The sequence below is a fragment of the Lytechinus pictus genome, chromosome 12, assembly GCF_037042905.1.
Source record: "Lytechinus pictus isolate F3 Inbred chromosome 12, Lp3.0, whole genome shotgun sequence".
In the NCBI taxonomy this organism is placed as follows: domain Eukaryota; kingdom Metazoa; phylum Echinodermata; class Echinoidea; order Temnopleuroida; family Toxopneustidae; genus Lytechinus; species Lytechinus pictus.
Window position 1 is genome coordinate 18,856,502 of NC_087256.1, and position 20,796 is coordinate 18,877,297.

Here is a 20,796-nt window from a genome sequence, read left to right on the forward strand (position 1 = left end):
GGAAGGAAGTGGAAAAGGAATAATGAGAAAAAAGTGAGTGGGGAAGAGGAGGAGGGGAGGAGGCAGAGAAAGAGGGGAAGGAGGAGGAGGCAGAGAAAAAAGAAAGAGGAAGAGGAGTAGAAGGAAGACAAGAATGAAAAACAATGAGAGGGTACTGTAGAGAAGTAGAAAGAAGGATGATTGAAGCAATAATTTTATTAATGATGATATAAGTAAACACTTTAAATGAGTTGCATATTATGAAAAATTGCAAAACTATGAAACAACATTTTCCTGATATCTAATGAAATTATAAGAATTATACACCAACAATAATGTGATTTTCAACCTTTCATACATGTATATCAAAACCACAATTCTATTGTGTCCCATTGATACAACTTTAAATTTTGTTAGATTATGATGTTTTTACTATCTAATATTTATACATTTACTGCAATGTATAGACTTTTCCTACAAAAAAATATGATGACACAAAGGTCCTTTTTTATACTCAGAAAGAGAAGTATTGTATAGTAAGCTTTGCTAATATTATTACAAAGGGTACAAAAATGGATATCGTATTCTCCTTAGCATGTTAATCGACATCTATTCAATCACTAATACCTACCGGGGGGGGGGGGGGTATTTCACTCAGACTTAAGTGTGACTTAAATTCATGCTTAAGTTTTGATGCACACATGACATTTAGCATGCGATCTCTTTGATACATACGGAGCAGTGCTGGCCCTTTAAGCATGATCCGAACAATGCAGTGATACCTTTTATGCCACGCCCAACTGGAAATTCAAGTGCCAGCTTTATTCACGCTCTAATTTTTTTGACCCCCCCCCCATAGCTTAAAGAAACAATAACAATAAGTGAGATCTGTTGTAGATTCTTTGTAAACATTGATGTAACCTAAATATTATCAAACTTCAAGTCAGCATTCAATACCAATGGCAATAGGTTTTCTGCTGCCTAACTAACTAAACTCCCATCACATTGTTTAATTTTAATTCATCTATCAAGTACTGGTTATGGAATGTCAAGCACACAACAGCATATATAGTATTCAGAAGCCACCATACCTTTACATTTCATATAAATCAGACAATGCATGGACCTTGCACTATTCTTGAATTATCAAAAGCTTTAATATTCCACTCTTTACACAGGACACAGGAACACCAGGGACACCGTCTTACAGAGTTGCGATAGATCCGATCATGTCTAACTCTATGGAAATCCATCAGTGTCATAATGTTTTCTACAGGAAGTTTGCAAAATATCCTATGTAAACAATGGAGAACACACCAAATTGTCAAGAAATCAATGAATTTATGAATATACATCGTACCTACATGTAGAAAACTTTTTGAACAAACATGCATTTTATATGTTGACTTTGCTGGCTTTCCATAGTTGCGATTGATCGGATCAATTGCAACTCTTTGTGAGACGGGCCCTATTATACAAAGGAGATACAATATATATACTCTTATTCAACAGTTTGGCTCGTTCCCAATTAATTACCAAATAGATTTTTAAAATTCAATCCAAGTTCATTGATTCATTACAACTTACCAGATACAGTCACAAGTTATTTGTTAATTTATCTTTCAACTCCAAATATTAACCAAGAAAATGAAAAGAATAAAAAAAAATTAATCTAAAAAACCTGCATTACTTTGCATAAGGTTAGCAATCCTTCTGAGGAGGGTTTCATAAAATAAATGGTCAGTGATTTTGACTGCATATTTGTTACAAGCTACTGAAATCCTTTGATCTGATTGGCTGTAAGCGAATTCATCAACAGTGGAAAGCACTGATAAGATGCTTCATCAAACACTCCCCTGAATAAAAAGTACAACAAAAATATTAAAAACAAAACATATACAAGGAATATTGCTTTGATAGTCTGAAAGTAAACTCAATAAAAGAACATAAAAAATAGGAAAGACAAATCAGAGAGTAACACACACTGAAAGATGACCTTTGTGACATCTAGAGGTTAATAAAAGGTCAAAGGTCAACTTATCAAGATGATTGTTAGGATGTAGGAGGTTCTCTCATGCTTTGGGTTCGTAGAGGTGGTCTGCCAGGGCGCAAGGGAGGTTTCCGCGATATCGACGGTTTCTTGGCTACTGTTGGTTTTTTCGCAATGAAGGGCTCCCCCTCTTGACTGTCTTTAGTAATAAGGTTGCCGCCCTGGCTCCAATCGCAGTCCTTAGAGTTGTTAGAATTCACGTTCGGGCGTGGCCGTGCTACCGGTTTCAGAGCTGCCCTGGCACCGGAAATGCTCGTGGCAGGCGTCTGAGAGTCTGGCACGGGTGGGGGTGACTTGGGGGGCGGTGCAAGTTTAAAAGGTGGTGCTGGAGGTTTGGGTCGCCCAGGCGGTCCTCCCGACCTAGCACCAGGCCCCGACTCGGATTTGGCCGGATAATTAAAGCTTTGCGACCGAGCTGTAGGTTTTAACTTAGGAACCTGTGGACGGCTTGGAGGGGCTGCGGGTTTGGTTGGAGCTTCAGTAGGGCGCGTCTGCACTACTGACGGTAACGGTGGTGGTTTTGAGGTCTGTTTCGGAGGTGGTGAACTGGGTCTTGCTGGTGGTCTATCGGGCTTGTAGCTCACATTAGGACCAGTCGGTATGAGAGGATAGACATCATGGACGACATTACCAGTGCTTGAGTTTGGGATGTGTTCTATAGTCGGTGGGGAAGCCCGAATGGATGGGGTACGTGTCACAACTGTCTTCCGTGCAGCTCCATTACTACCTGGACTGTTTCTAAATGACTGATGCCTGCAAGAGAAATGACAGTGAACCAAAATTTAGTCTTATAAAATGGTGCTATGGTTCCTAATGATTGGCTGAAATGGTCATGATTTTAAGATGATTTCAACGTTGATACCCCAACATGGTCAAAGTTCCTTGACCCTTTTTAAACCTTTAACCTTGATCATGTGGCCTGAAACTCGAGCAAGATGATCATTGATAGTTGATTACTCTTATGTTCAAGTTTCATGAAAAAGAATCCATATTTATGACAATATTTCAAAAACTTAACCTTGGTTAAGATTTCATTATTGGTACCAGAACATGGTCTAAGTTCATTGACCCTGAATGACCTTTGACATTGGCCATGTGACCTGAAACTCATGCTATTTGATTACTGATACTTGATTACCCTTGTGTCAAAGAGTCATGAAATAGGTCCACATACATTTCTAAGTTAAGACATTTCAAGGACCTAACTTTTTACAACGCTGCAGGCGCAAATACCGCTGCCAGAAAAACAGCGCCTGTAGTTTCGCTACATTATGCTTTGCAGATGATATAAAAATGATCATCTGATTGACATTGATCTGGGTTCAAGCTATCCCATAGATTGGATATCAAATCAACATGGAATGATTAATTTTTGTCTTTACCACCCAACAAGTTAATTATTCCATGTTGACAGGAATAGATATGTTTAAAAATCTCCTCTACAAATAACTGGATGTATGACAAAATGACCTTCCCTCAATTACTACAAGATTTCAAATTCTAAAGATGATAAAACCACACACCTGGGCCCCGTAACACAAAACTTAGTAATTGACCGTAGGGATAATTTCTACGATTGATTGCATTGACTATTGTGTATGATCAATCGTACATATCAACCCCACAATCAATCATTAAGCTTTGTGTCACAGGACCCTCAACAAGGACAAATTGGTGAGAAAAACATCAAATTGGTAGTCTAATAATAAAGAACAGATCTATACATGTATTGGGGTTTTACTTACTTACAAAAATGGCAAAATTAGGTGTGAGTTGCTAGCAATTTCCCCCCCCAAAAAAAAAAATATATATATAAGTCAAGACAAATTTGGGGTTTTAAGCTTTATTTAGTTCCAGCTTTGTGGAAGTTAGTAGGAAAAAGTGCAGAATTGCATAGAAATTTTTGTCACATAATCTTATAATTGTATGTCACATAAATCCCTTACAAATAAAGCCAAACAATAAACGATAAAACTAATTTTTTTCAGGGGGAAGGGGTGACTTCCCAAACCAACATGCATGGTCAGTTTCCCTCAGACAGTACTTACACATGATTGTTTGCCATGTTTATGTTTGCACAATTAAAAATAAGGCTAAATTTGAAATTATTTGCTGTGACAGTATCAAATGTAAATGGGTACATTCCCTATGGAGGTGATCATACAACTTATGAAGTACTACTCCTTCATCCTAATAAGGAAATAACCATGAGAAAACGGAACAAAAACATGAAAGAAACCATAGTCTCTGAAATTGCTCTTAAAATGACCATACACCATGGCTTGGATCAAAGCTAGATAACATAAAGGCAAATTCTGAATTATTCATTCTTGATGTTCTTAAAGATAAGAACTTAAAACGGACATCCTCTATGAGATATGTCAAAAGTTTGAAGGACAGGTGGAACCACTGAAGGTCGGTCTTTAGGCCAACAACTGAATGTTTAATATCCCTTTCCCATCCACCTCTAAATTTTAGCCAACCAAATATTATTTCAATTTACCAGACACCAGAGTAGGATCTTCTTTCTACATCAATGGGGGAAAAAAAATATGGGAGGTGCCGTGGCCGAGTGGTCTAAGGCGCCTGGCTATACATGGAAAGTCTGGGGTTCGATCCCCGGCCGCGGCACCTATGCCCGTGAGCAAGGCATTTAATTGACATTGCTCTTTTATCCTGCATTCAAATAAATGGAAATGTTATACTAGGTGTGCACTTGTTGTTTTTATAAAAAAAATAAAAATAAAATACCAGACTAAAAGTTCAACGGATCAGTCCCAGAAGCTATTTATGAAATAAACAAACTGCAAAATTTTTAAGGCAGACTTTTTTTTTCAAAGTGTTCACTCAAGTCACTACTCAATAATCAATATCACTTTAATAGCCAAAAAAATTAGAGGAAGGATGGATCATTTCAACCTGACCAAAAAATTGTCTGAAGACGGCAATAAAACTGATTATTCTGGAAGGAATAAGCCAAATAAAAAGAGAGGACAGGCTGAAACTTTTTCTGCAAAAATATTTAAAGATTGAAACATCAGAAAGACCAAAAGTAGCACCAGAACAAAAATCTAGTTTTTCATTGAATATAGGAACAATTAGAGATGAAGATATAGAATCACCCTATCTGACTCTTCATCGAGAAAGGAACTGTCTTCATTGAAATATTCAATCCCATCGATACCGTTCAACTGGTCAATCTCTGCATCTCCGTCATCCTGGCTAGGGGCCGCAGCTATTGCATGATGGGATATACCTACTGGTGCATTGCCCTGACTATGAATAATCCAGAATTATACTTTCGAGACTAAGAGACCAGTCAAAGTAATGTGTTTTGTATACATGTACATGCACTATAAATAACTCTAAACATCACATGTATTGACTAAGTTTATGTACTACATGTGCGCAGATCAAAGAGGACTCTATCATAAAATATATAAAGTTTGAGGATTGGGTCAAGTGACTTGATGAAACATTGTGTTGGATATTTTGTACAAATGTGAAGAATTAGTTTTTGAATATCACAATCATAACTATTTTGCAAATAAGTGCTACCATGAGATACCCAATCATCAAAAAGATATTTTTAATAAGTCATGCTTTAAGTCAAGCATGCACATGCAACCATATATACAAAAATTTTATATGGGGCTAAAATCAACTGTATGAATGTGTTTACTGAATGAATAGCATTTGTCTATATGAATCCCTCCCCCCCCCACACACACACACACCCAACGTCCTTCTGTGTTTGTGAATTGTTTGATTACGGTGATCTATGTTTTTCACAGAAATGCCATTAAGGTGTGACACATCATTAATCCATTGCCTACTGGAACCCAGTGGTTCCTATACAAAGCCTATGGGAATCACAGAATTAAGTTGTCAACGGGTTTGCTAGATAGCCTACTGTCTACAAACATCCCCTGGACCCCAACCTCCTCTCCAGGTTTTCAAATTATTTAAATTCCTCACTGATAAACTAAGGCCTTACCCTGTCCTTGTCTCTCTGCTCTTGTTGAGCATCTGACGGATTCTCTGTCGCTTACAGTAGATGACTACACCACATACGGTCAGTAGAGGGAAGATGACGATGAAGAGAACCAGAAGGGCGGCTACCGTTCCCGTGGACACACCTGCAAGGAGAGATAAATGTTCTAATTCATTGAATCTTTCTGTTTAGACTCAGATCTGTCTGGTTCAGTGGCGGATCTAGCGGGGTTTGATACAATACCATTTCAGAGGCATACATTCTCATTGTGTGACAACGCGGGGACCAATCTAAATTTTATGGGAACATGTTTGCATGTGGTGTTATACACTCAACATTCAATTTATTGATTCTACTAACCTGGATCAAATAGGACATAATATGTGAGCATAATCCATCAAATGGGGATGCCTCAGAGCCCCAAAACAAACATTTTTTAACAGAAATGTGGTGCAATATAAATGCTATGGATCATCATCATCATGTACAATTGGGGTTTACGGTAATTGGCCCAAGGGGGACAATGTGTAAATCACACATTAACTATATGTATAAAGAAATTACACAAATTTGTTAAAATGTGATGAAAAATTGATTGGAATGATTATCTGGTTTGGAACATCCCCAGTTGTTGAGTGTCCTCGGTGAGTTGTTTAAAAACACAAAATTGTCCCTCATTGGAGGTCCATAGTCCACACAAAAACTCTATTGTTTATGCAAAATGGTGGACCCCTCAAAAATATTGTCTAATCCAATAGGCCTTTTCAATAATTAATATGAGAATTGCTTCATACACACTTTTTAAAGGCCCTGTCACATCGTTCCGTGCAAGCCTTGCGGGTGAGTTGCGAGTGATTGCCCACCCGCAACAAAGTTTTCAACATGTTCAAAACTTTTCTGTGTGCAAATCAAACTTGCGTGCGTTTCTGCGGGCAACTGCATGTGAGATTCGTGCGATACTGTCAATGTGGATCAAAAATAGCTACCAGCACGGTCCATGCAAGGCTTGCACCGAACAATATGACTGGGCCTTTAGTATCAACTCTCAAGTTAATTTTATTGAAAGGGGGTTTGCGATGACGTCAACTGCAACTCAGGGAGGATTATAACATCATTGGCATCTGCATTTTCATTCATCGCAGACAAGCCTTACTTTGGCGAAAATCAAACTTTACATCACAGGCCTCTTGATTATCCAAGTATAATACTACATAAATATGGTATTGAATGACTTGGGAGAAGATACTCTTCAAGGCCAGATTTTTTCCTTAAATTGGCGATTTGTGAGGTGTCATTTTTTTCTGACTCACATGGTACATGTATAATACTTAATACCTCACCCTTTTAGACAAAAAATCATATCAAAGGAATACAACTCTTTAAAAGAATCTATCAGATCCAACGAATGAAGACAAAAATTATAATAAAAAGAATGTACATGTATAAACTTAAAACAGACAATCACTCACTTTAATTCAATGCTACTGAATGATAAAACATAATGTTAGTGAGGAATTTCTAAAGCAAATTATGTTATTCTTATTAACATTCTAAATGAATGAAGACCAAAATTCATAAAACTCTTGTGAATTTCAGCAAACTGCAGCCAGCTAGCACAATTACATTTTCAAATCCTTCACCAAGCCCACATCAAATATACAGATAAAGCCACAAGTGTTCACATATTTATTACATGTATGTTCATAAAAGTTATGTTGTTTCTCATTGCCAATAATGATGAAGTATTTGCGACAGCTGATGACAAAAAAAAATGCAAAACCACCATGAAAATTCCAACCTGATCAATAGCTATTTAAGCAAATATAATAGCATAAAAAATATAATCATCACTTGAAGTTTAAAACAAGAAAAGAAATATACATTTGCAGTATGACATTAAAAGTCTTGTGAAACATCCCCAGGGTCACTGAAGGATGACAGAATAGGTCTTAAATCTATGGTCTGAATTATACATAAATATACACAAATACATAATAGATATGGAATCAATATCAAAAGAAATGAGAGCAAGAGCTATTGGAAGAAGCATTTGAGTTATTAAATGAAAAGGAAAACAAACTGTTCAGACAGAATGTTCTTATTATAAACATTGAAGCTTGAGGATTCATTTTGAATACTAAACATTTATTTGATACAATAACAGGAAAACTGTTTTGAGCATAATTATGAATTTTAGAGTTTAAGGATGAAGAAAGATTCCCCTGAAGAACTGACATGCAATTTACTGTTTTACATTAACAAATCAAATTTCTGTACTTGTTCAAATGATTTGTTGGCATTTCACTTTCAGCTTAAAACTACATGTATAAGCAAAGAAGATAAACTCTCATATATAATAATAATTGGCTTTTATATAGCGCTTTATCAATCTAAGACTGCTCAAAGCGCTTCATAATTATTATTATTAATTATTCAAATGCACGACCCTCTGATTACAAGGCGAGAGTCAGAATAGCTACACCACGGCGCTCCCACATATAATACTATGCATATGAATATCACTATCACTTGCTTATCTTTTAGACAAGGGCTTTTTGTAGATGATATTCTCTGCAAAATGTGAAAAAAAGGTTCCCTACAGAGAGGCATGGTGACTATTATGCCCGGGTCCATTCCATAAAGAATGTAAATATTGTAATTTTATGATAACTACCATGTTTAACAGGGTTCAACAGCCAATCAAAATCAAGGTTTCCATAGTAGTGACAATTTTAAGTCTTTATGAAACAGACCCCAAGTTTGAAAATGATATGCCTTATGCTTGCTTGTGAAAATGGAAAGCAGACAGAAATTTTAAGAGCTGAGATTTACCACCCAAAAATATGAAAATAAAAATACATAATGAAAGTACATGTAATTGCTGACATGATATGAAAATGCAAAAGATCATCTTCACCAAGCTCAAAATTCAAAGTGTTGGAAACGCATTTAAAGCAATACACTGGCACCACTGAACACCAACAATTGAACATTGTGATTTTGCGACATTTAAGTATGAAAGAAAATATATATAATATGAATCCAATAATAAATAAGATGTGTATTGAAAGATAATAGCATAATGATCTCCCAAGAATGCACCAGAAGTTTTTGTTTCTTTATCACCTTTGGAAGCCACTGAAATAATGCACTTGCAAAAAATAAACAATAAAGTTTGCAACATGTACAAAAAAGCTCCAAAAAAATCATTAAAAAAAAGATGTGTATCAAAGATTATATACACCAAGATTTGCCAACAATGCACCAGAAAATGATATTCCTTTTAATATCGGTCTCACCACTCAGAAAATTTCCAGTTCCTTTATTTTCATCTTCTCCTAAATCTTGATAGGCAGGAGAAAAGATTTACAAAAATAAGAATGAAAATTAAAAAAATACTGTTATTTCTATTTCATTCAATGAAATTGAAAAGATAATAAATACTTTGAGAGGTATTAAACCTAGTTTTAACCCTAGTCTAAACTATAATTTAAAACAATACCTCCATAGAATACTGGCATCATTATGCTTCTACCATATTCCTGACAACTATAATTAAAATTCATTATATTTCTTATTTTCCCATTCTTCCCATGCCATGGCTAAATTTTTTTTTTTTTGACAACTGGCACTCCATAAAAGTTTGGTCAAAGTTATACCAGGGCCCCATCTTACAAAGAGTTACGATTGATCCGATCAATCACAACTATGGACGGCCAGCAACATAAACATCTAGAATGCAAATTTGTTCAAAATATTTTCTAGATATGATTTATATTCATCGTTGTCTTGAAGATTCAGCGTGATTCTCTGATTTCTAAGAAGATTGTGCAAATTTCCTGTAGAAAAAATTATGGTATGGATGGATTTCCATACATTTAAGATTGATTGGATCAATCGTAACTCTTTGTAAGATGGGGCCTGGTTTAACTGAAACCATGGCTATCAGAATACCACCTTATTGTGAGTGTTATTCTGATGAATAAAACGAGGGCCCCATCTTACAGATACGATTGATCCTATCAACCTCAAGTATATGGAAATCCATCAATGTCATACTTTTTTCTTTAGGAAATTTGCACAATGTCCTTTGTAAAAAAAGAGAAGCACACTGAATTTTCAAGAAAATGATGAATGCATGAATATACAGCAAATCTAGGAATTATTTTGAACAAACATTTATTATAGATGTTGGCGTTTATGGCTTTCTATAGTTGTGGTTGATTGGATCAATTGCAACTCTTTGTAAGAATAGACTGAAAAAGAGTTTAGTCCACACTTCTATGAAATGCTACATCTCATTTTACATCTTGAATATTCATGACAAAATAATCATTATAATGTACCAAATATTAAAAAAAAAAAATTTATTGTATTTTCATATTGTGCTATTCTCATTTCACAACTTGAAATCTCACCTCCAACAGACAGGTATGTTCTATTAGATGAGTCATCCATGTGCAGTAAAACAGGTATTTGAATCAAATTTTTGTTTAATCTATGAATTTATCTTCACATTATCCTCATATTTTTTGACATATTGTTGGTAAGATTGATGTAATAATATAATTTAGAAAGTAGATGAATACATTGTGCAAGTACACTCAAATTGCCAGCATTTTGATATGCACACGTAAGCACAAACTCTGTCTAACCGCTTTTAAAAAAAGACAGAATGCCTACCCTTTTAGCTGCCATTTGCTGAACAATCTCTCTCTCTATCAATACGTAACTCAACTTTCATGTGGTTATGAAACCAGTGTTGTATCAAGGGGCACGGGGGCAGGGGGGACATGATATTTCAGTGGGTGCAAAAAAGAAAGGAGAGGAAAGTGACAGGAAATAATGTGAAAAAAAAACAAAAGAAAAGAGTAAACATGAACAACCAAGGAGCCACATGTGTTTAAAAGTTGAAAGGAGTGCAATATTAACACCCCCCCATGAGATGAGGCAAGGGGCACAATGTCCATACTTTCCTGGGCACCTACTTTCCAAGACATGCCAATGTATGAGGTAACTACGTGATCATGCACTTTGGAAGGGAGATTAATTGGGGTTATGAAAAAAATGGTATAACAGGAATTCTACCAACCTACTTACTTCAGAAAACATGATATATTAGAGCATAAGCACAATTCTTGTTTCTCGTTTTCAAATGATGAAAGAGCAGTAGCAAACAGGGAAAGTTTTCTACAAGACAACAATTGTTTTAATAAACAGTAAGGAGTGACATTAGTAATACATGTACATGTACAGGGTACCAACCTAAATATAATGCAAAGTGCTGTAATAATCATATAAAATATTACTGAAAGGTATACAATTAATCAGTTGTCACACAAAGTAGCAAACAGGATGATTGCGATGTTTCAGCTGAGAATTGCTAGCCTTCATCAGTTAATGGAGACACCATTGATGCATGAGTGCTTATAGCTATCTTGCTGGCTTCTTACATCCAGACGTGCACTGGTAGGTGGGCGTATCCCTACAAGAAAAGCTGCTATTGGCTAAAGCAACAAAGATATGCCCTGGTAAGAGGGCGCATCCCTGTGAGGCGTGCTACTATTGGTCAAAGCATACAGTAATGCTCAAAGTTAGTGAACCCCACCACAAAATGAACTCTTTTATTCTGAGTGTTGAATGTAGACAACACTACAACAATATTCAGCGAGCCCAGAGAAAAAACTTTATTGAATGTAATATTTTATCACCCGATTTCAGAATTATATCTAAAACATGGCAGAACTTGAACACTTGAAATATGTTACTTTTCTGATGGGGTTCACTAACTTTTGAGCACCACTGTAGGTGGGCGTATCCCTGCATGGCGCGCTGCTATTGGCTGAAGGAACCCAAATAAGCCCTGGTCTGGTGGGTGGGCGGATCCCTGCATGGTGGCTGAAGTAACTCGAATAAGCCCTGGTCTGGTGGGTGGGCGGATCCCTGCATGGCGCGCTGTTATTGGCTGAAGCAACCCGGATATGCCCTGGAAGATGGCCGTATCCCTATGAGCCACGCTTCTACATGTACAGGCGAAAGCAACCCAGAGCTCCGTAGAAGGAGACATGAGGACATGATAGATAGCAATTAGTTCTAGAACGAGACAGGATGGCTCATAGATAGAAGACACATTTGGGAATCTCTGCGAGGGCAACTCACAGCCATCAATCTTCTTTATTCACCTAAAGAATCATGAGCTGGGCCACCAGACATTCAGGTGCATGCTTTATCAGGTGATCATTTTGTTTAAGGGTTATGAAAAAAAATTATGGTTAGTGCTTTGCTTCATGGTTACAGTTGGGAATTTTTTTACTAGTACCTTGGAGTCACGAGCAGCTTTTGCCATTGGAAAACTGTCCTTGGGTTCATGCTTTATCAGGGCTCCGTAACACAAAGCTTAGCAATGATCGTAGAACATTTTTCTATGATAGATTCCATTGACTACAATGTACAATCAATCGTAAAAATCAAGCGTACGATCAATCGCTAACCTTTGTGTTACGGAGCCCAGAGGTTATCGTTTGGTTTAAGGGTTACAAAAAACAGGTTATGTGAGGGGTTTGCTTCATCATGCAGTTAGGAATTTTGTTAGTAGTAGGTTGGAGTCACTGATGGAAAGCTTCTGCCATTAGAACAGTCCTCAGCCTCCTACATGCTGCAATGACTTCAAAGACCACAGACTCACATGCTCAAGATTGATGGAAAGGAAGGGGTGGAGATGGTAGAGCTGAAGGGCAAACATGAGACTAGATTTTAAAGGCACATTGTCCTCAGTTTTCATTGGGAATCTGACACCATTCAGACGTTTAAACTGTTAACAGCTGATGGCAATGACCCAGAGAGGAAAAAGATGAATGACCAGCAGTCTGTCATGTACTAATATCACTGGAAATTCCACCTTTAGCCTTCCAGTAAAGCCATTTCCCTCCTTTCCCTGGCCTAAGCGGGCTTGGCCGAAGAATTTCTTGCTGGAACATCGAGTTTGCTCTGCAGGTACTTCAAATGTTTCTCACAAAGTTTGAGGTCAGCAAGTAATCATCCACTCCCCATGAAAGCTGATGGCAATATGACTTTAAGATCGGGGGCCCGGAACACAAAGCTTTTAATGGCAATGATTGCAGAACATTTTTCTACGATTAATTCCATTAACTACAATGTAAAATCAATTGTGAAAATCAATCTTACGATTAATTGCTAACCTTTGTGTTACGGGACCCAGGACCCTGTAGCATAAGGCTGAGCGATTGGTCATAGGGCTGATTTATATGATTGATTGCATTGATTATTGTGCATGATCAATCGTAAAAATCAGCCCTGGATTAATCGCTATGCTTTGTGTAAGATGGCCCAGGAAGGGGGGGGGGGGCACATGCAGGAAGGAATACGTGGACAATATCACGAATCAGAGGCAAGGAAAAGATAGAAGAGGAGGGTAGGGCTGCACGATATAACATTATTAATATTTGATGACATTTCAATTTCAATGCATAGATGACACTAGGTCCATCATATACCGCAAGCATGATAATGCAAACAATGTTTTCACAGTCCTGTTTCATTAAAGAAATCTGCTTTCAAATGCGAACAAAGCACATATATTATCCCTACTACTCCAATCCAACTCACAGGGGTCCCGGGGGGGGGGGGGGGGGAGGGGGAAATAAAAATAACAATGTTATTCCTAACCAACATTTATTTCCCATTTTCAAACTAATGACTTCGACTGTTTAACAATGTTATGTGAACAGTTTATGAACCAAATTTTCATCAGACAACTTAATGAATAATGTATACCATTTGGGCATTAGACTAAATAAGAATTAGACTATATGTACTTAGGTTTTAGACCAAGTGTGGTGGAGACCAAACGACAATTGGACCAAATCGATTGTAGACCAAAGAGATTAACGCCAATGTGGTAATAGACTGGAAGTAGACCAAATGCTTGTAAGACCAAGTGGATGTTAATCCTAATCAAATTCCCAAACCATGCAATATCGTGCAGCCTGAGATGAGGGAACACCAATCATGAACAGTAGATGTGAAACCAGTCCCCCCATGCAAGGGCGTGTACTTACCAAAAAGGGTGGGGCCACTTACGGGTAGATAACGGGTTACCACTTTAGTCACTGTACGGGTGACTACAACTGCACACCATGGGACCAGAGTGAAGGAAATGTAGGGATAGGTAGGAAATACACAACAAACGTGATGTACACCATGGAAAATATATTTAGAAAACACACGTCCAAGATGGCCGATGAATCAAACTTTAAGACTGAACCTTGAAATAGATTATTTTCTGAATTTCTCACAGCAAAAAGGATGTATCCAGAGGAATAAATAAAAACGAAAGGCAATAAAAGATTGATTGAGTTTATCTTCTTTACTAATTAAAGAAAGGAGATTTATTTAAATAATTTTAATAAGTGAGAGCTTCATATACAGGAAAGTTTGAGAATGCTGCAGAGTGAGATATATTTTAAATTCTATGAAATAGGTGTTAAAAAAATTTAAGAGTTTTATGAAGTTGGTGTTTACAGCTTAATGAAGTACATAATTTTTTTTCAATTTCATAGAATAATTTTGTTACCAATATATGTAGATTATCAGCAATCTAAATTAAAGAAATATCAATATAAACAAGCAAAAAATAAAAACTAAACAAAAAAAAAACATTTGCATCAAAATGACTAATCACTTGCTATGCTACCTGCATTCGCATACGGGTACAATGAGGCAGTGACATAGCAGTCAAAAAAATTAGCAAAGCAAAAAGAAATAACAAAGTACACACAAGCAATGCTGCAATCTACTAAAAAATGATGAACTATAATAATTATTCATCCTCATGTAATCTACATTTGGGGGCAGATTAGAAGTAATAGCGTGCCAGCACATTAGCTAGGTTTTATGAAGGCAAATAAGAAATATGACAATAAAGAGTTGTGATATCTGTTCAAATTTGCAATTCTTATAATTCATAATAAGTCCATGTGAAAAAGGTTATGAGGATGATCGTGACAATGATGTTATTGATGATGGTGGTGATGCTGGTGATGATGATAATAATTGTAATGATGACAACAATGAAGAAGACCATGATGACAATGATGATGATAACGGTGGTGATGATGACGATGATAATGATGATTTTAATTATTATGATCATGTAAATTATTATTATGATGATGTCAACAATGAGGATGATGACAGTGATGATCGTGATGGTTGTGGAAGTGACGATGAGGATAACAATAACAATAGTGATAATGACAATGTTAATAATAATGATAATCATCATCATCATGGTGATGATAATGATGATAATGAAGAAGACGACGATGCTCTCAGTGATGATGATGATGATGATCATCATCATCATAACAATAGTTTTTATTATAAGAATGAAATTAAATACAACTTTTTACAAGTCAAATTTATCATATTTGACATTTATAGCATTCCGCAACTACCACATGTACTTTTAAGAACACGAGCCTCAAGATAAAAAAAAAGGCACAGAAATAAAGACACCAACATAAAAAACTAATCAATTTTTATTTTTTTTAAGGGGAAAACAGATGTCAACAAAAAGCAACAGTAAGAGATGCAGAGATAGATGACTGTTTCTTACCAACATTGTCTGGGGGACCTGCTGGACCAGAATCAATACTACCCCCATAGCCTGGAGTGTTGCATAGAGGTGGAGCCCACCCTTGATAACAGTGGCAGTGACTCTTACTATTGCACATCTGAAGAAAAAAATATATAGCATTATTTTGTTATTGTTTGAACATCACTTGTTTCAATTTTCAAATCTCAAAACTGATATTTTTCACATTTTTTTGTTGTAATTTAGTATGCATCATTTATCATATTAATACCAATTCACTCCTTAAGCCTTTTCTATTGAAATATGGAATGATTCTTCAATATATATAGAACCTTAATTAAAGCCTACATTGGCTTACCACTTTGTTTTAATATAATGTGTAATGTCCTATATATCATAAAGCACAAAGATAAACAAAAAAGTATTATCATCATTATTATTTCAGGATAGCAAGTGAAGGACCCAAGCAGAAGTCTTTATATTTTTCAGTAGTTGAACGACAATGAATTTTCCAACAGTGATTACGGCAGAACCATAAGAACACCTGAGGGGGGGGGGCAGTTCTACCCCTTCTCCTATTTATCACTTATCAAGATCGTTTTGACAGGAAATTGCTTCTGAAAAAATGACTGAAATTTGACTTCATAAAGAGGTTTGCATGGTACATCACACAACAGAATTGAATACTCACCCCGTTGCCATGGCAGTTATAAGGGCAGGGTCTTATGCCAACGGCACTGATGTTTTGACACTGGAAGTTCAAGCAAATCTATACAAAAAATCAAAGAAATAAGAAATTATGTTATTGAGGGGAAATAAGATCACGATTTGTCTGTCTAACTCTGTGCTTAAGTTATCGAAAGCCAAAAAAATGTCAGATTTCATTTACCTTGTATGATTTTTATGTCTACTGTGATCTTTTCTCATGTTTTGCTGGCAAACAAAAATATTTTAGTTATCATTCCCAGACAATTATGAATGATTGATGGTCAAAAGTGCAGAAAAAATGACCCCAGTCCTAGAACCCAGATTTTTGTCACCTCTGGCTTTCCATAGCTATAACTGTTATCTTGAAATTGTTACTGCAGCTGAATTTACATTTAACCCCTCAACAGAATCATCACTTTAAACCACTAACTACTCAACATATGGTAGGTTTTGTAAATGGAACTCCTGGTTCTTCCTAGAAATAGGGTTAGACCGGGGTACCTTTCCTTCAGCACATCTAGTTCCGTCTGCAACGTAGCCTGGATCAGGGACATCAACTCCAAAGTTAAGGGAGGCCGTCTTGCAGATGTGCTCTCTGCCCTTGGAATCGTAGGCCCGCCCTGGAGCGATGGTGGCGATACTGGTAAGAACTGGTCTATCAGGAACGTTCTCACACATCAGACGACCGCACTTCGCATTCCTACGTAGATTCATGAAATGATTGAATTATAACCAATATTTTTGTACTAAAGATAAATGTATATGAACACTGTTAAAATTCTATTTCTCATTTTTCTCATGCATATTTCTATTGTTAAAAAGGCTGATTTTTCTAAAAAGTAGAGGTTAGAAGTTGTAATCCTGAGGGACTGCAAGAATCAGTATCTCACAGGATAAATCAATAAGAGAACTAGTGAACGGTTACAAAAGAAGTCCTTGCAGAAGGAAAAAGAAATCATCTGAATTGAATCAATCTGATCTACTGCTAATTGTCAGGCCTACAAAAACCACACCCCATAAGGTTTGCTTCATAAATCTGCCACTGAATATGCATGATGTTTTGAATGGAATTGGATATCTAACAGACACCTATTCTCAAAACTGCAGTTGCAACATTTTTACGAAAAAGTGAATTCTCATTAAAATTTCAAGGCCAGGAGCATACAGCAAAAGTGGCTAAGATGCAGAGGACCAATACATGTATTTACTAAAAAATACCAAAGAAGAAAGCTGTATCATGCTATGTTTGATAAAAATATTACAGTGCATTGCATGCCACATGGATTTCTGACATCAAGATCTAACAAGGCTTCCAAAGGGTTTGTTGCATAAAAACTAGCACTATGATAACCAATGGTAACAAGATTCTTGATTCTGATTGGCTGTGGAGTATTGTTACCATGGTAGTTACCATTGGATGGCTAAGTTACTATAATAGTACATTTTATAGAACAAGCCCCTTGTATTGCACAAAATTTGCAATACATTATAATTTTTTTCTTTCAAAATTTCACAAATTCCACACCACACCTAAGAATAAAATTGTTTTATGCATTTTTTTTTTAATTTCAAAACATGAATAACTTACTGTGGTTCACAGGGTTTGTAGCAAGGTCCATCAGGATCAGTCCTTAGATAGCAAAAAAAACACACAATAAAGATATATCAAGAACCAAAACCTTGATTCGATAACAAATTTTAGAAGTCTGTGATCATTCAATGTGCTCTTGGCCAATCAGATTACATAGTTTCAGTAGCTTGTAACAGTTATGTGTGACTTGTCAATGAGAGTAAGTTTTATGAAAAATAAACTGCATATTGAATAATTTCATCTGACCATAGAGAACGAAGTTCTACCTTGAGATAAAAAAATACATAATCAAACAAATATCTTTCCAAAGATTACTACCCTTAATAATACTTTCATTCAGTATTATGAGAGACGAAGCATAATAAAACAACTTTCTTTCTAGGAGTTATGAGACAAAGAACTACACAAAAACAAGACTACACAGCAAAAATATTTGTGGAGTACAGTATGAAATATAAAGCAAATTTCTCTTACGTAGATGGGCATGGCCTTTGGTCCGTCTCTCCGCAACTTCCAAAATGGCTGCCTTGTTCGTTTAACGCATAACACTCATCAACCCCTGCCCTGACAGCTGAAAGCAAAAATGATATAAAATAAAATATCTTATTAATGATAGTATCATTCATTTTGTAAGATAGTGAAGGTTTCCAAGGTATAAAGCATATAATATACATGTCGCTATCAACCGTTAAAAATACAAATCAGTAATCAAGAAGCTTCAAACTCATAATAGGACAAATCAGTTCTGTTTTTTATGTTCTTTTAAGTTGATATATCTTGGACCATGATATATGTGATATCATGGGGGAAAATACCAACATATCACCTTAAACATCTTGGAACGACAAAAATGGATATGCTTACAGGTCCGTTTACCCCAGACTTCTTCGCATTGCTGCTGGTAGCTATGACATTGCCCGTCATAGCAGAGAGCATCAGAGTCTCTCCGATCACACTTCTCTCCGTTCTGGCGGTACACATTACCCGGGCACTGATAGGGAAGAATAAAGAAAATGTGATGCATTCAAGTCTACACAGGGGCAGTCCCAGGAAGTTTGATGGGGACGCAAGATAACAGAAAGGTGACATCGTTTTTCCTTTTTTTAACTCTTCTTTTTTCCGTTTCTTCTCGCTTTTCTCCCTTTTTTCTCCTCTTTTAAAATTTTTATTTCACTACTTAAAAAATCGAAGGGGGTGCCCCCAGGTAGGTTCCAGCCAGATTAGACACAATATCATCTTAGGGGTCATATTGTTTTTACACAATAGTCGACCTCTCAAAACTATTGTGTCTTATCCAGCTGGATCCGCGCCTGTGCCCCCCCCTGACCCCCCCCAACTGTAGACCTGGTGGGTGTTTCATAAAGCTGTTCGTATTAAGAGCGACTTTAAGAACGACTGGTGATCCTTTCTTATGGCGAATGTTATATTCATTAGCGATGGTTTTGCGCGTAAGAAAGGATCGCCAGTCGTTCTTAAAGTCGCTCTTAACTTACGAACAGCTTTATGAAACACCCACCTGATCCTGTCTCCACATAAAATTAAGATAAAGTTTCTTTAAAATACAAGATGCACAAGTGCTGTCAGTGTACAAAGAGTAACGACTATAAAGGCCACCTCCATCCTTAAGAAAACTTAATTTGAAGAAATAAAAAAAAAGTAAGACACAGAAAGAAATAAAAATTCAATAAAAAATCAGAAAGTTCTTGGATTTTCAATTTTCGATTACTTTCACTCAGTGGGTATTAGACCAAGGTTAGTCTAGACCACACAGCAATTAGACCAAATTGATAGTAGACCAAATGGGTTTAGCCCATGTGGTATTAGACCATATGATAAGAGGACCAGCTGCCGATAAACCAAGTTAACACTCGTGACTAGTAAATTACAAACTCTGAATTCCGCATCAATATTTCTTTACCGTTGCAGATGTTCCTGTGCAGTATTCTGGTAGATCACAGGGGTTGTATTCATCCCTGCATAGGGTACCAGCTGGTAACATCTGACAGTTACTATCACAGCATTCACCCTCGCCGCACGTAGCGTTCACATGGAATCTACAGGTCTCAGCTACGCAGCAGTTGGTGTCACATTCCTAGATTCAAAAGTAAGAATACCATGAGAGGTGCAAAGAAAATATATTAAAAACCGAATAAATGATAAATATTGCACGAGGTACTGCAATTGTTTGTCTAGCCCTTAGAACAATAGAATGACTGGGTATCTTAAATATCCATGCATCTCCCCACCCCTTCCCTCATTCCTTTCTCCTTCCCTCCTCCCTCCTCCCTTCCCCTTTTGCCCAGTTACTCCCTCTCTCCTATTCCCATTGCCCTTCCTCTTCTTCCTCCTCTTCTTTATCCTATTCCCCCCTTCTCCTCCTCTCTTCCCCCTGCTGTTCCACCTCTCATCCTCCTCCCCTCCTGTCTCATCCTCTTTTTCTTCCGTCATCCCCTCCCCTCCTCTCCCCCTTCACATAGAGATTATCTGCAGCTTCTTACTTCTGGTGCCCCACATTTACAGTATTCACCTACTTCTAAGAACCCGTTACCACACACTGGGTAATCTAGGAGACACCCCTATACCTACCTCTCCTTGCCTCCCCCCTTCCCTCCTCTCTCTCCCCCTCTCCCTCTTCATAGAGATTATCTGTAGTTTCTTACCTCTGGTGTCCCGCAGTCACAGTCCTCCCCCACCTCTAAGAACCTGTTACCACACACCGGTCCTCCAAAGAACTCTTTAGGGTAATCTAGAAGGCACATCCCATACCTACCCCCCTCCTCCCATTTTCCCTCTTCTGGAGATTATCTCTACAGTTTCTTACCTATGGTGTCCCGCAGTCAGTCCTCATCCGGTTCTAA

The 20,796-nt window shown here is 37.0% G+C and overlaps 1 protein-coding gene across 4 annotated transcripts in view; it reads right to left on the reverse strand.

The window, feature by feature from the left end:
- Positions 1-1,112: 1,112 nt before the first annotated feature.
- The window catches only part of LOC129273645 (zinc metalloproteinase-disintegrin-like EoMP06), a 32,693-nt gene continuing 13,009 nt past the window's right edge, over positions 1,113-20,796 (reverse strand). For 2 of the 4 annotated variants that reach the window (XM_064107355.1, XM_064107354.1), the window contains exons 10-19: positions 19,857-20,030; positions 18,803-18,929; positions 18,413-18,509; positions 17,936-17,977; positions 16,849-17,047; positions 16,331-16,408; positions 15,661-15,778; positions 14,102-14,170; positions 6,027-6,168; positions 1,113-2,782 (exon numbers count right to left, since the gene is read on the reverse strand). In XM_064107355.1, coding sequence (XP_063963425.1) covers positions 2,032-2,782; positions 6,027-6,168; positions 14,102-14,170; positions 15,661-15,778; positions 16,331-16,408; positions 16,849-17,047; positions 17,936-17,977; positions 18,413-18,509; positions 18,803-18,929; positions 19,857-20,030 — 1,797 coding nt within the window. In that variant the 3' untranslated portion in view covers positions 1,113-2,031. The remainder of the gene's footprint in view (positions 2,783-6,026; positions 6,169-14,101; positions 14,171-15,660; positions 15,779-16,330; positions 16,409-16,848; positions 17,048-17,935; positions 17,978-18,412; positions 18,510-18,802; positions 18,930-19,856; positions 20,031-20,796) is intronic. The other 2 variants (XM_064107357.1, XM_064107356.1) reach the window with 1 other exon arrangement.